Source organism: Phoxinus phoxinus (genome assembly GCF_949152265.1).
Source record: "Phoxinus phoxinus genome assembly, chromosome: 20".
Classification (NCBI taxonomy): Eukaryota; Metazoa; Chordata; class Actinopteri; order Cypriniformes; family Leuciscidae; genus Phoxinus; species Phoxinus phoxinus.
Window position 1 is genome coordinate 26,554,097 of NC_136895.1, and position 15,946 is coordinate 26,570,042.

General features: G+C 37.9%; 2 protein-coding genes across 2 annotated transcripts; both read right to left on the reverse strand.

The window, feature by feature from the left end:
• Positions 1-758: 758 nt before the first annotated feature.
• On the reverse strand, positions 759-5,001 carry LOC306987917 (SLAM family member 5-like). The gene is made up of 4 exons (XM_079592558.1): positions 4,834-5,001; positions 2,222-2,539; positions 1,770-2,057; positions 759-1,040 (listed from the first exon to the last, which is right to left on the reverse strand). The coding sequence occupies exons 1-4, from the start codon at positions 4,958-4,960 to the stop codon at positions 913-915; spliced, it is 861 nt and encodes a 286-aa protein (XP_079448684.1). The 5' UTR covers positions 4,961-5,001; the 3' UTR covers positions 759-912.
• A 4,346-nt stretch (positions 5,002-9,347) lies between these two features.
• On the reverse strand, positions 9,348-14,539 carry LOC306987912 (uncharacterized protein). The gene is made up of 6 exons (XM_079592552.1): positions 14,418-14,539; positions 13,682-14,011; positions 13,156-13,437; positions 11,351-11,467; positions 10,684-10,751; positions 9,348-10,179 (listed from the first exon to the last, which is right to left on the reverse strand). The coding sequence occupies exons 1-6, from the start codon at positions 14,461-14,463 to the stop codon at positions 10,126-10,128; spliced, it is 897 nt and encodes a 298-aa protein (XP_079448678.1). The 5' UTR covers positions 14,464-14,539; the 3' UTR covers positions 9,348-10,125.
• Between the last annotated feature and the right edge of the window lie 1,407 nt (positions 14,540-15,946).

The following is a 15,946-nucleotide window of genomic DNA, read 5'->3' on the forward strand; positions in this document are numbered from 1 at the left end:
TTTCTAATCAACTGTCATTATTCATAAAAGTCGTAGTTTCTTTTTATTATGACTTGATTTGATTATGAGATGTAAAGCAATTTATATTCAGATTTTAGTTCAAATCTACAGTGATTGGTTGGCGTGACAAAAAAAGCAAAATAACAATAATTAAGAAAAATTAAAACCAAAACCAAAGGAATGTAAAATGGATGGCATTAAAGGACACCTATTATGCAAAATCCTCTTTTACATTGCTGTTTGAACATAAATGTGTGTTGGCAGTGTGTGTACACAACCATCCTATAATGATAAAAATCCGCCCAGTGCTCTTTTGTAAGTGTCTCAGAACAAGTCTTTGTTGTTGGATGTAAGACTGAACATAGCCTTCATTTACTCCCAACATCAGAGCCGCTGAAGAAGCAGTGGATTAGTTTTATTCTGATGCATTATGTTTGCGCAAATAATTTTACACATGACTACTTTTGTGAACAAGGGTCCAACAACAAAGCAGCCTTTGCTAAAAAGTTGTTACTCGAGGATCTCTCTACACCAACTGTTTGAGATCCAGTTTACAGTGTCCGGAACGATAGGCCTAACGTTACTGATCACGGCAGAAATGAAAGGGAGCGCGCGCTCACAACAGAGCTGTTTTACGGATATAAAGTTTACCAGTTTATTAAGCACCCCATGAAAAGTTCGGTATATATTTGTTAACTGTTAGTTGTAAAGAGTATAATTCGCTGTGTATGTTGATGATAAAACAAGGGGGAGAGACTTTATGGATAAGACTTTAATGCGAACTTCTTGTACCGCCACCAGATTGCCCCAATACACCAGATTCGGGTAATACACCGAATTTAACTTTACGATCCATTTCAAAGTAAAGCGCTGGTAAGCAAAGCCTCTTTTCGCCATCACAAAACAAAACTGTTAACCTCTTGTAGCTCTGACGTCATTGACCAGAAGAACAGCAGCAGCGGCAGAAGCCACGCCCATCAGCGCAGTGACGACCAATCGCAGCACAGCTTCAACTGAATCACAACAGGGGGCGTGGACTGCTGAAAAAAACAAATGATAATAGTACAGGTATGTTAGTTTGTAGGCCAACTACGCGGTTCCCTACAAAATGATCGCAAAAAAAACAAGCTCTGTGATCAACAAAAGTTTAGGATACTTAATGTGCTATCCATCAAGATAATTATCAAAGATGAGCACAACTTTTATGAATTTTGAAGCCTGCAGTCGCCAGAAGTAAAAAGCTAATGGTAGCCTATAAACGAACTACACCACGGTCACATGACTTCAACGTCACCATCACTAAGTTTCAGATAAATCTTTTAGTTTTTAATTTGGGGTTATACTGATGTATTTTATTTCGTATAATCGTGAAAGTGTCTTGAGCTTGTGTTCACCACAGACCTAATTTCAGCTATTTAAGCTAAACCCCAATCCAAAAAGCCATTGACTTCAGGGTCAATGCACCGGAAGTGCTAAAATACAGCTAATTTCCAGGTTTTGGCCTACAATTGAATTGAGGTTTTCAACAAGGCGACTGTAATCTTATCATATCATTACACCGACTTTATCACTTTGTCACAAAATCTAAATAATAATAATAAAAAAAGCCAAAATGTATCCTATTGTGGTCCACAGAAGAAAACAAATCAAACCAGTTTAGAAGGACATACGTAAATGATGACAGAAGCTCATTATTAATTTCTTAATTTATCAGTCTCGATAAAATCAACAAATTTAATCAGTGAATAATATGATCAGTGCTGTGGTACCTGCACATGTGTGGCAGAGTGTGTGGATGTCCAGATGTGTGGTCTGGTTGCTGATGGGATTGTTCAGCACACAGCTGTAGGTGTTGTTATCCTGATATTCCACCTCCAGAGGTAGAGAGAGACTGATACTGAGATCACACACACTGATGCTGGACAATACACTGATTCCTGCGTACCAGGAGAGAGTCGCATCACACACATTCAACACTGATGAACACACCAGTGAACAATTTGATGATGAAGAGCATTGTGAAGAGTTACTGATGATGACAGGAACAGGCAGACGAGCTGAGAAACATGAGAGAATAAACAAATCTGGATAAATCTAAACAATCTGTTCCATCCATTGTGTTTAGTGTGATCACAGTGAGTGTTTCTCAAATTAGAATATTTCAGTATGTGAAAATTAAAATAAGAACATTTGAAGTTTGAGACAAATGATCTCTACTCACCATAGACAGAAACACTGAATGTTTTCGATGATCGTTTCCCTCCCCTTATCTCTAGTTTATAAACTCCAGTATGTTCAGTTGTGGTGTGTGTGATGGTCAGAGATCCAGTTTGATCGTCCAGCTTCAGTCTGTCTCTGAATCTCCCATCAGGACCATCAAATGTGGAGAAGATTTGAGCAGTTTTACTGATTTGAGCTATCAGAGAGTTTTCAGCTCCATATTTCCACAGTATGTCTTCATCTTCATGTATTTCAGTGACGACAGAGTTTAGAGTAACAGAATCTCCCTCCATCACTGACACTGACTCACCAAACACACCTGGAGAACAAACAAACAAAAAATAAGGTTTCTGTTTACAAATTCTGAAATTAGCTGTAGTTTGTAATCTAGATGTGAATTAAAGAACAGAGGCAGAAACACAAAAGCGTTTGCTGATGCAGGAACAGGCCGCTGGAAAACATGAGAGAAATAAGAATCTGATAGGAATAAAGTGTTTATTGCGACATCAGTCGGTCAGTGTGGGGAATGCTGACACTGACAGTCCTGATGTTCTAAAACAACAGAGTGTTTTTTGGGCTGTCACCACATGTTCACCACAGAGGAAGAGGAGAGTTGTGTGCAGGAGGGACAATTTAACTACAAGTTCAACAAAACTGAAGATCATCTATAATGACTGGACCATGGATTGTGTTTTGGCGTGAAGAATGCGTTGTGTACCAATGTGTACCCAAGAGTCACTGGTGGCAAATGGCATCCCTAGAAAAAGCATTGCCACCCTAGAATTATCCTGGTAAAAAATATTAATTTAAGCAGTGCTGTACTTTCAGCAGCGGTGCTTCAGTGAGAAAAAGGTTGTGAAATAATATATGGCCCGAAATCATCCAAAATCAAACACTTCCCTAATATATATTATGGAATAGAATGTTTGAATAGTATTCGAAAAACAGTATAGGCAAAAAGTCCCCGGATGACATATAGCTACTGCCGAGATTCAAAAGTATGCATACAATGGACACTTTTCTATCCCATAAGGCCACAGAAGATGATTTATGAATGACAGTGAAGCGACTATAGATCACATGACACTGACAACATGATGGATGTAGTCCAGATTACTGTACACTCATGCTATATAGAACACACTATAGTATGTGACAGAGAAAAATAATCAGCTTCATTAAAGGTACACTATAGATGAGTCCCAATTCAGAGGCTGCTTCCTTCGAAGCCCGATTGCGTCACAGTGCGACGACTGTCCGAATTCCAATGCGGCCTCCAAATGTGTCTTTCGTTTGTGAAGAAAAAGTACATACTTTTGAGTGAGTAGCAGTAGAGTAGACATGCTTTGGCACACAGAGGAAGGCAGCATAGATGTATCTTTCACTTCCTTTGATATCCCACAATCCTGTGCTTCCCAATGAGATCAAAATTAAAGATGGCGTCTGAAAGTTGCGGTTGGTGGTTGGTCAGTTTAAATGTATGTTTTTTTTATCAACGTTTTCCACTTTGGATGTCATTTCTAGCAATAAATTGCTATTGCATTAATTCAATATGTGTTTAGTTCTTACCAAAGCTCGCTCTATGCTGCTGTAGAAACTGTTACGCTGCCTCAGAAGTCTGTAAATGAACAAGCGCGCCGTTGTTGCGTAGTATAAGTAAGCCATGCGCAGATTCTGTGCAATACGCTGTTTAATATCATGATGACTCACGAATTGAGTAGCCTAGCCTATTTGCGCTAAATCTTCGCAGATTTGGCTTACACGAAATACCCAGCAAAGTGAGTAAACATAACACGCCAGCTTGGCAGGTGATTTGACAGCGTTACTCGCCACAGTTGTTTTATACCAGCATTTGGCGAGAGTTAATTTCAAACACTGGATCCCCCATTACACCGCTCCCAAACAAATCGGCGCGACCGCCATCTTGGAATGGTCAATAAGAATCAATGATGACACAACAATCTGCAGCTTATAGTTGTGAAACCGCCACGCTTTTAATTCTTGAAGAAATGGGATAACCTTTCACAGGTGACTATGTTGTGTTTTTATCTATTAACTCATATTCGGTTTTATACTATGGTAACTCTTTAATTTCATGTTAGCTGACACCTTGGTCTAGTAGGCTATTGTATTAGTTTGCAAAATGATCTGCTGAAGTCCATTACAGATATAAATACGTCTGACTACAGTTGCAGACACTCAGTTGCAAAATCGCGGACGGCTCTGTTTGTATTTCACAACAAAAAAGACTCTTTAGCGCCGTCTAAGTTATACGTTTCTAAAGGAAAATGTATTTTACCATAACAACAATATTAACATGATTGAATTAATAATAGCATTTCATAACTGTGCAACAAACAACAATTTTAGATTCATCAGATTCATCAATCATTTCATTTGATGGACAATGAGTAAAACCATAAACTCTGAAATTATCGCAATACTTTTATTCTAAAATGTTGTTGCACAAGAGAAAAATAAATGCAAAAAGAGCGAATCAATTTTAATTCTGCTTAACTTGTGCATCTTTTATATATAGGATTAAAAAAGCAGTCAATTGTTTTGTATTAAAACTAAAGCAAGATTTAATGTTGTAAAAGAATTAGAACTTACCAGCAATATGCCACATGTAGCACAAAATAAACAGATGATCCATCTTCCAATAACAGTGCTTGATATATGCCAACACTTGTGTGATGGACAGATTGTGAACTGACACAACGGTGTTAAGCTGTGACATTAAGGTAGTGTTGCGTGTGTTTCCTCCTCCACCGGATTTGAACACCCACATGTGTGAGCTGCTCTTCATGTGTTGTTCTTTCTCCAGGATGTGTTATTAGTGGCAGACAGTATTGTTTATTTTACAAGTTGTACTCATTTATGTTCTATATTATTTTTTATTATTAACCTGACCTCTGGTCTGACTCTATTAGTGGTGTTTGTGTTTGTTGTAGACTCATGGATGAGGTGTGCTTTGACTTTTATAAGCCATCGAATTGCATTGACTTCACATGGGGATGAACTGTGATGTCACTCTGAACGAGGATTTTGTAGAAACGTGTGGGTTTCCACGTCTGAAGAGAATGGCAAGCTCTGTAACAACATACCTCACAGTTGGGTGTAAGTTGTAGCCCTGGGTCACAAGAGCTGTTTCCCGTAGACATACTATGGTGAAGGACGGCCCATGAAACAGGAAGTGAGCGCATGTGTTTTTCCTACTATGGGAACTTGCATATGAATATTGAGCATAACTCTGGATCACAGTGTCATAGAGACATGAGGGTGGGCTAATTTCACTCAGGCAACCAATCAGTCTCCCAGGATCATTGTGAATCTATCAAGCCACGCCCTAGCAACCATTTAGAGCACCCTAGCAACTGATAAACTACCATTATAAAGGCGTGGATGTATATCTTTGCAGCACACGAGGATGTGCTCGTTTCACTCATGCAAACATTCAGTCTTTCAGTCTTATCTTCTTGGACACTCTGTATCAACACCCTAGCAACACATTTCCATAGAAACAAGTTCCATAGAGTTCCATTCAAATAGATCAGAAGGGATATCTGTGGATAGAAGTGTGACAGAGACATGAGCTTGTGTAGTTCACAGCAAGCACTCTCATTCTCCTCAGAAAATCTGTCTAGTTTTTGTTGTTTTTCCACACATAAATGTTAATGGATCAATGAATCAAGTTTCTTTTTTTTTAAAGCAACTATAAATTATAATTACTCTATTTTTCTGTAAGCTGTTAGTCCAGCCATCAGCTCAAACCACATCTCTGTTCAGATGTAAATAGATCAGACCACTGGCGGTTTCACTTTGACTCACACTCTGAGCCGCTCGAGTGTCTAATGCATTCAGTGAATCGTGTACCGTGCGCTTCACTCGGCATGAAAAACAAAAACACTCTGAGGCCTTTCGTGACTATTGTGCAATTTGCTATTATTATAATGTAAAAGTTTTCGTATGATAGTTAAAGATTAATTTAAAATGACATGCTTCGAAACCTGCTGCTTTTAAGGTCACAGTTTATTGACACACTTTAAATTCAAATGCAAAACACACTGGTTTGGCATTTACCTTCTTCATTAGAAAAATAAATACTCTAAATTGTATTTATACTGGAGTCACAGTGCAGAATATTTACTGTAACAGTATTATTATTAATTTATTTAATTTTGAATGTACTTGACAACAATGAGTGTTTGGTTAAAATGATGGCACCTCTCACTGAAAAAAGCAGTTTGAAGTCCACTAGTCCTGTAGTTGTAATACACAATCCTCATATAATACTGAAGTGTGTGTGTGTCATTTCTTTGGGCCTGTCCCAGTACACACACTTGCGTTGTTTGCTACTTGAACACTGGAGCCTAACACTGAACATACGTCATAAACTGAAAGTGGTCAAATGGTCCAAGACCACAAGTGTAGGAAACAGTGGAGGAGAGAGAGTGAGTTGTGTGGCCTTAACGCTTTCTAAAACTAAAAACCTGAGGTAAATATTGGTATCTATAATGTTATCACAGGGGATTCAAATGGTACAATTTTAAGTAAAAGGCATATGTTGAATAAAATAGCATTACTCAAGTCCTAACCTAGTGTAAGATTGCAATAAATTAGTTGATTTTCCACCCCTATGAAGAGGTGATATTGATAGGGTCTGTGAAAACACGCTGAAACTTGTTTGTATAAATGCACAAATGTATGAAATATGCACTGAAATATGTGCACTTATCCTGACACACATGTTAGGGGTTGAGCTTACAGCTGTGATGCTGTTTTAGCTGCAGTTCTTCATAAATCCACCAGATGACTCCATTTATCAGTTAAATCAATATCATACAACATAAATCATGGCACACAATCACATAAATGTACTAAAAACCACTCTTAAACCACTCTCAGAAAAGCAAATATTTAGTAGTAATTTCTCCAATAGGGGAGATCCGGGATTGTAACATGGAGAGGGTTGTAACACCACCAGTTCCACCAATCAGTGATAAGCTCATAGTCACATGATCATTTCATTATTCCCGCTTCCTCCCATATCTCATATGTTCAAGGCTGTAAAGAGGCACATGCAGATTTGATAAAGAAAAATCAGATTTTTGGTAAGAAAAAATATTTTTTTACTAAAACTAAATTTGGTTTAGTAGGCTACTTACATATTTCAGATAAAATCATTTATATTAGATCCAGGTGATTTAAGTGACTTTTAATGTGATACGGTTGTTGGTGTCAGTATTTCAGAAACTGTTCTACTGAGATTTTCACACACAACCATCTCTAGGGTTTACAGCGAACGGTCCGAAAAAGAGAAAATATCCAGTGAGCGTCAGTTGTGTGGGAGAAAATGCCTTGTTGATCCCAGAGGTCAGAGGAGAATGACCAGCTCTGCTTCAGCTGACAGAAACACAACACTCAAATAAACACTCGATACAACCGAGGTGAAGAAGAGCATCTCTGAACACACAACACAGAGAACCTTGGAGCAGAAGACACACAAACTGAGCATACAATTCACACAGGCTCACCAAACCTGGACAATAGTAGACTGGAAAAACATCGGCAGGTCTGACGAGTCTTGATTTCAGCTGAAACATTCAGATGGTTTGTCATAAATAACATGAAAGCATGGATCCTGCAAGAGTCTAATTTTGGACACTAGATGGCGCTCTAGTTAATAGTGGGATGTCATGTTTTATTTGATGAAATTTAAGGGTCATCATGGCCCATGGTCTGTTAACCAACTGCAAATGAAAAAAAAAGTCTAGTTGTTGAAAAATTATTATTATTTATTGGATTTTGATTTATTTAAATGGTACACTCCTTTTTTTCTGAATATAAGCATATTTCTTACAATTAATTGTAACATAGGAGCATTCATTTGTTGCTAGTCCCTAAACTAAAAATAAAGAAATTATTAACAAACAAACATTAGTAAATAAAAATCATTTATACAAATTTAATAATATTTTCAGTCCACTGCTCTCATCCTTGAATATTGATTAAATCTAGCTAGGTAGTCGATGCCTCAACTTAAATCTTTTGATATACTAAATAGATTAATAATAAAGAAGCACAATATGCATAATTACAAATTATATCTATAATGGATAATCTCTGAGTATTGTTAAATACATCAGTCGTGTATACATGTGTGTGTTTATATTATGTTCTATAAACTTTTACTTTTTGTTTTACATGTAAAAGCTGCATATTGTTATTATTTATTGTTGTTGATAGGGGTGGTGGTAGGGACGGTGGTATTGATATTATAGAACCATTTGTGTTCTTTTTTTGATCTGGGTCAGGTGACTATTCTGGGTGCTGTCGGTGGGTATGACTAGCAGGTCCTGTCGGCATATTCATTGTTTACTCGGTTCACGGATTTAATGGCCTCTCATTTTTGCCGCCTCTGCCCCAACTCCAGGCTTCTGTTGAGCAAAATAAATGTGTTGGACGGATATCTGGGCTGGATGTGGTGTCTCTGGCTAGGGAGCTAACCAGTGCACGCTAGGGTCCAAGCCACAGATCAACTAAAAAATAATTATAATAATAATAATTTGAACTTCGGTCCTGTCAGGTCACAACCAGACTAGATGAGCTGGGCCTGGAGGTGCCTGTAATGGTGCCATAGCATATTTTACTGAGGAAGACTCAGCGAAACATAAAGCTTAACTGCTGGGGTTGGGTGTCATCGATGATGGTGATGGGGCAGGGACAGGTGGATCAGTGAATCTGAGGGAGGTGTCTTTGTTTGGGGGGTTTGTTGGTTGTGCTCACTGGCAGTGGTGGAGTGGCCCCCAGGCCTAGAGAATAATGTCCTAAAATATGGTGTTAGTATTATAATTACAGTACTGCCACAACTACTACCCCTACTATTATCATCATGAATATTAGTGTTACCACTACTATTGCTACTACTATTATTATTTTTGTTCTAGTTATTTTTATTAATAGTATGAATACTACTTTTACTACAACTCACAATTACGATTTTCTTAAATTGTCTCTATCTATATCACTAAAATACCTCATTGCTTAAACTTACCAATGTACCTGCGTACATCACTATATTGACGTTTTTTTTTTTTTTTTTTTGTCTATTTATTTGTTTATTTCTGGTGTTCTGTATGTTCCTCTCTCTTCTGTATGTGTATATATGACATTGATATTTTACCTTGTATAAGCTACAATGTTTTAACTTGCAATAAAATAAAAATAAAAAAAATAAAAAAATTATTAACAACCATCAGTCATTTGTATACATAAAGAACATCATATTTCAACAGTAAATCATACATATACATTATTAAAAGGACAGTTAAACATTGACAGAAAAGCAGGATATGATCTTTCATCACACACAGAGAGTCATTTATCAGTTAGATTCAGTATTTTACAGTAAAGTCTGTTTTATTAAAGCTAAAGTCAGACTGTGAGTCTTCATATGAGCAGAAATGGAAATAAAGCCCTTCAAACACACAGTAATAAACGACACCTCAGTGTGTGTGAAACATCGACCACAAACATCCAGCAGAAGCTCACGCAGAACCTGTGTCTACCAACATATCAAACCACTTCACAGAGGAAGCCGAACACAGCAGGCTTTATCTAACAGCCATATAGATTTACATATTTCTGAAATGAGGAGGCAAATGTTTCTTGTTTGTTGTTGTTTTGTGGATTTGTTAAAAAGGAAAACTTTGAGGCTTTAAAAACTCGGATCATTTGTTAAAAGTCCTTGTACATTCTTAAAAAGAGAGTTTCATTAGTATGTCACTGAATATCACGCTTCGAAAACCTCAAAACTCACTCCAGCCGTTTTAAAGAGCTGAGAGGAAACACAGCGGTTCCTGTGAAAGCGCTCACACCGCTGGTCTGGTGCTTGAAGTTTGATCATCTTCTCTTGGCGATCGGCGCATACACCACATGATCCTCCTCTTTATCATCCTGTCAAAAACACAATATATTATAATAAATGCCTGTATGTCCTTGAAATCATGTTACAATATGCAGATGTAAAACCAGCCTCAAGTGCGTCACAAAACCTCCATAGGCCTGTGGGTGAGAGACTTGCATTGGTTCCTTACATTGGTTTTTTAATGCTTGCAAAACAATACTTGCTTTAAAAATGTATTCCAGTATAAATGGCATATAGACAGAATTGTGTTGATTTCCCAAAAGTATAGTGTGTGTGTGTGTGTGTGTGTGTGTGTGTGTGAAACTCTGAAGATTTGGACTGATGTCATCAACTGACAGGAAATACTTCATCAGTGGCTCATTTTGAACACTGGGAATAGTAACTCATGGCATATGTTTCTCGCATTGAATGCTGATCTTCATACATATTTAATATGGTGGTGTTTTGTGTTTTTGTCTGTATAATCTATCACACACAAGCGCACTCACCGCTGAAATGACACACAGACATGAATTAGTAATAAATGATCTTACCGATTTCTGTGCTCTTCTTCTGTGGAACGACGGCTCGACGTAGATGATTTCTTCTTCACGAGTCTCACCTGTGTCAATGATAATAAGATGTAATGTAATAAATGGATGGATTAAAACAACAAAACTCAACTCCCCCCCCCCCCCCCCCCCACCTAGTGTCAAAACAATAGCATCTGTCATGTTGTTAAACAGTAACTAGATCTGTTTCTTTACAACATAATGTTATAAGGGCTGTTGGCCTCATTGATCTGAGTTATGCACCTCAGTTTTTGAGTGAAAAGAGCATTGTTTATGGATAATGCGTTGTTCACTCAACAGATCAATGAGTCCTACGAACAACCTGTTACAAAAAGAAATACAAAACCTGTGCTAATTGAAAGAAAACTAGTTTGAATCACACATTTGGAAGCATAAAGAGAAAATTATAAGCACATTTTTGGAGGTCGGTCATTTTTGAACAGGAACACCATAAGTGTAACAAGATAACTTTGGGGAAGTTGTTATACCCTGTGTGAGCACAGTCAGCAGGTTTTAGTCCAATGCGTACCGTTTCAAAATTACCGCAAAACAACATGGGGGTTCAAATATCTACACTACTAAGTATATTATTATGTGGTCTAACACGTACTTTTACAAATTCAATAGCCTTTATGAATTTAACACTTGCCTTTTTTATCAGTTTGTCTACATCTCTTGCAGACGCAGATCACGACTGTAAACACAATCATCAGAGATCCAGCGGCAGCAGAGATCAACTCTATCGGAGACACTGACTCTGGAGGAACTGAGAGAGAGAGAGAGAGAGAGAGAGAGAGAGAGAGAGAGAGAGAGAGAGAGAGAGAGAGAGAGAGAGAGAGAGATTGTGAGCTAGTGTTAAAGGAGAACTCCGGGCAATGTTTAAGTTAATCTTGATGGTTATACCTTTGTGAGTACTGTCTATAGAAAAAAATGAACCGGATTGGTGCTTGCAACACGGAGCTGCTACCGCTAATGCCCAGAGCTCCCACTCAGCTAAACAGCAGTTATGGGGCATATTCATAAAGAGTGTTTTTGTGCCTCTTAACAGACACAAAATGCAATTAAAATGTCTGTCCAACATGAACAGGGTCCTTACATGACAACAAGATGCGTTTGGCAACTTAGCCATTGTTTAAATTCACCTAAATAGTGTTTTAGACGGCTAGCTGTAGTCTCGCGCTGAAGTCCCGTGGGAACTCGCGTTTTAGCCGGTCGTGTGTGTGAAGAGTGTGAGGCTAGTTCTTCGTCTGTATACTCGGGTTTGAATAAATAAGGACGACCATCAAACTCAAAAGCCTCTTCCATGTGTTCAAAATCTTCTATATTCTCCATAGTTACGTTACGAACCATTTCTTCTTCATTTGTGAGCAACTCCGATCATCACTCTTCACACACACGACGCTCCTCCTCCTGCTCACTTCTATTGACCTTTTTTACCGGGACTTCAGCGTGAGACTACAGCTAGCCGTCTAAAACACTATTTAGGTGAATTTAAACAATGGCTAAGTTGCTAAACGCATCTTGTTGTCATGTAAGGATGTAAGGACCCTGTTCATGTTTTAGCTGAGTGGGAGCTCTGGGCATTAGCGGTAGCAGCTCCGTGTTGCAGTGTTAAGGAGTTCAGTGTTAAGGAAACTCAAGAGAAGAAAGTTGAATTATCAGACTAGAACTGAGCACGAGGAAGACCAAGATCATGTCAACTGACGACAGTGATACACTCGAGCCCAATGGAGAAGAAATTGAGATTGTTTCGAGGATGAAGCTTTTAGGTGCCCATGTGATCCCTGATTCAAGCACTTGAGAAACATTACGTGTGGTGGGCAAGACGGCTATGAGGTCTTTAGACAAAATATAAAAAAAGCAAAGAAATCAGATTGCTGATGGAGATGAGACTACGTCATACTTCATGCGAAAGCTGGATGATCCAGAAACAAGACCGAAGTAAGATTGAGGAAATGTGTGCTGGAGAAGAATCCTGCATGTGTCGTGAACGACAAGATGAACCAACAAGCCAGTCATTGAGGAGATCAATCCAGAAACTCAAAGCACAAATGATGAAACGGCATTTGTCGTACTTTGGTCACATGGTTTGAAAGGAAAGATCACTGGAAAAGAGGAAGATTGAGGATAAAGGTGCAGAAGAAGACCTTCAGTGAGATGCGATTACAACGAGGACAGGACGGATGCTGGAGGATCTACGAATCCTTTTTAATTTCTTAAGTCAATGGGAGCTGATGGGACACAACAACAACATAGGCATCAATAATCCATATAAAAGAGATGTTTATGTCGAGTAAAAACAAAAGGAGGAACATAGTTCAACATTTAGGAATCAATGCAATTTTTTAAGCAATAAAATGCTGAACATTTGTTTTATCAGCAATCATTGAAATCAGCTCCAGTCTTCATAATCTGGTCAGTAAATACACACATATATGATCAGTGCTGTGGTACCTGCACATGTGTGGCAGAGTGTGAGGATGTCCAGATGTGTGGTCTGGTTGCTGATGGGATTGTTCAGCACACAGCTGTAGGTGTTGTTATCCTGATATTCCACCTCCAGAGGTAGAGAGAGACTGATGCTGAGATCACACACACTGATGCTGGACAATACACTGATTCCTGCGTACCAGGAGAGAGTCGCATCACACACACTCAACACTGATGATGAACACACCAGTGAACATGATGTTGAACAGTTGGAAGAGTTACTTATCACAGGAACAGGGAGACGAGCTGAGAAAGATTAGAAACATTAGAGTAAATCATACTATCTGCTGAGTGATGAGTTTGGGATTTTCAGATTTATGAAAATTTTATCAAAATAATTCATCCAAAGAAAAGTGTTCAGAAGGCTGAAAAGGGAAAGTCAAAACTGATTGTGTATCTTACATTTTACTTTAGAATTAAAGTATCTTATATTTAGGATATGTCTATTTCAAAGTGATTAACAAATAAAGGAAACCAATGTTAAACTCACAATAGACAGTGAGATTGAAACTCTTGCTCAGATTTCTGATCATCTCTAGTTTATAAACTCCAGTATGTTCAGTTGTGGTGTTTGTGACGGTCAGAGATCCAGTTTGATCGTCCAGCTTCAGTCTGTCTCTGAATCTCCCATCAAGAACATCATGATTTACAGTCATTCTGTCGTCCAGTACATTGATTTGAGCTATTACAGTGTTTTCATCTCCAAACCTCCACAGAATCTGATCATCATCCATCATGTCAGTGAGACCAGAGTTTAGAGAGACTGAATCTCCCTCCGTCACTGACACTGACTTCACTGCATCTGTACCAGCAAACACACCTGGAGAACAAACAGAGGTAAACAATAAAAAAAAACAATAAAACTCATGCAGTTTTTGCCATTTGCAATCAGAGATTCTGATGGTTCCAAAATGTTTGCTCACTGATTTTGCAAAACACAAAAAAAAACATCTAAAACAAAATAATTTTGAATAAGTTTCTACCTTGAGACTGTAAAACTTTATTTTCTTCAAATACCTTAATGTGATATTCACATATACATTTGTAATGAATTGAATGAGCTTATTAACAAATTGACTGAATATGTCCATTATGTGATCAGTAATGATAGATCTACATCCAAAAGATCATAAATCCAACTTATTACTTTGTATACAAACCAAAGCATGAACTAAATCAGTAAAAACATTGCTTCAAAAATGCATGGAAATACATTTGTAACTTACCATCCAGACGCCACAAACACAAGATGAGCAAAACAACATGAACCATTTTCTTTGATCACTGTAAAATTATAATGGAAATCTCAGAAAGCGGTCTGTCTTGAACTGTGACATTAATCTAGTGTGTGTGTGTGGATCCTCCCCCATCCCGACCACCCTTCACAGACCACACACTGGATTTCACTTTAAAAGTGCACAACAATACTTTATCACGAATCACTGTATAGTGGCAGAAAACATGCTATATCACAGGAAGTATACATGATTTGGGCACATTATTATTTTAGTATTTTGTTATTTTCTCTCTTTCTCTCTCTCTCTCTCTCTCTCTGTGTGTGTGTGTGTGTGTGTGTGTGTGTGTGTGTGTAGGAAGAATTAATGGATGTAAGTAACTTCACATGTGATGTGGTAAATATGTAAGTGTCTATAAGTGATGAATGATGAGTCAGATTAATGTGTTACCTGTGACTCTTATTTGACTGTTTCTGAAACATCCGTGTCTTTTATCAGTATCAGTTTTCGTGAAAAAGGAAGTCTGATGGTGAGGTTCATATTAACATGAGAGGAAATAAAGACACTATTTACCCACAAACAACTGACACACACACACATTAGTGTGCCTAACAATAACACATATTTTCCATCCATCAGGTCAATCTACCTTTTCTTTTTAAATAAATGAGACCACAGAAGTTTCACTTTGACTCAGTCACATTCGTGAATCGTGTTCTTTCTCTGCGCTAGAAAAATACAAGCACTGTGGTTTTCTGTGGAGCTGTGGTTAAAAATAAATTCTATGTTCGAATGCAACCATAGTGGGGGACTGAAAATCTTGTTTACCTTGAAATTAATCCTTCTATTTTCATTTTGACGCATTCAGGCCTATTTGCAAATCAGTCTTTCTCACTGAAGCTGTATGACTTATGTAGCAAATGCATTCATGTAGAAAATGGATGAATTTAATACCTTATGTGATGTTCACAAATTCACAGGATAAAGTTAGGCCACTCCATGAATTGCATCCTAACCCTAACCGTAACTTAAGTAGCCTACGTGACATGTAGTTAATTAATAAGCTTGTTTGAGATGAGCAAAATCTGCTCAGAACCGATCACCGGTGATCAGCGCGAGATGCATGCCGGTTAGAAATTTGTCCGAGTGCGGTCCGCCTTGCTCTGAGGTCATGCAGCACGAATCGAAAGCTAATTCCTTCTGATTATGTAATGCGTATGAAAGGTGCATTTCTCTCTAAGCGCATCTGCTTACAAGCGGAGATGGAGATGTTTTTAGCCGACTTAGAAAATAATAGTTTATTAATAATAGCCTATTAATGGCTCTTCTCATTCAATGCGGGAAAAATATCAATTCCAGGTTCTAGTTTGGCCTAGTAACAAAAAACCAGTAAAATCGAAACTTTTTCCATATTAATTTTTGAATATTTTAAATATTTAATGGAAAAAAGTCTTGATTTAATAGGCTACTTAACTTGAGATGTGTGGCTGTTATTATTATTTGGAAGTTGGCTGTGTTCA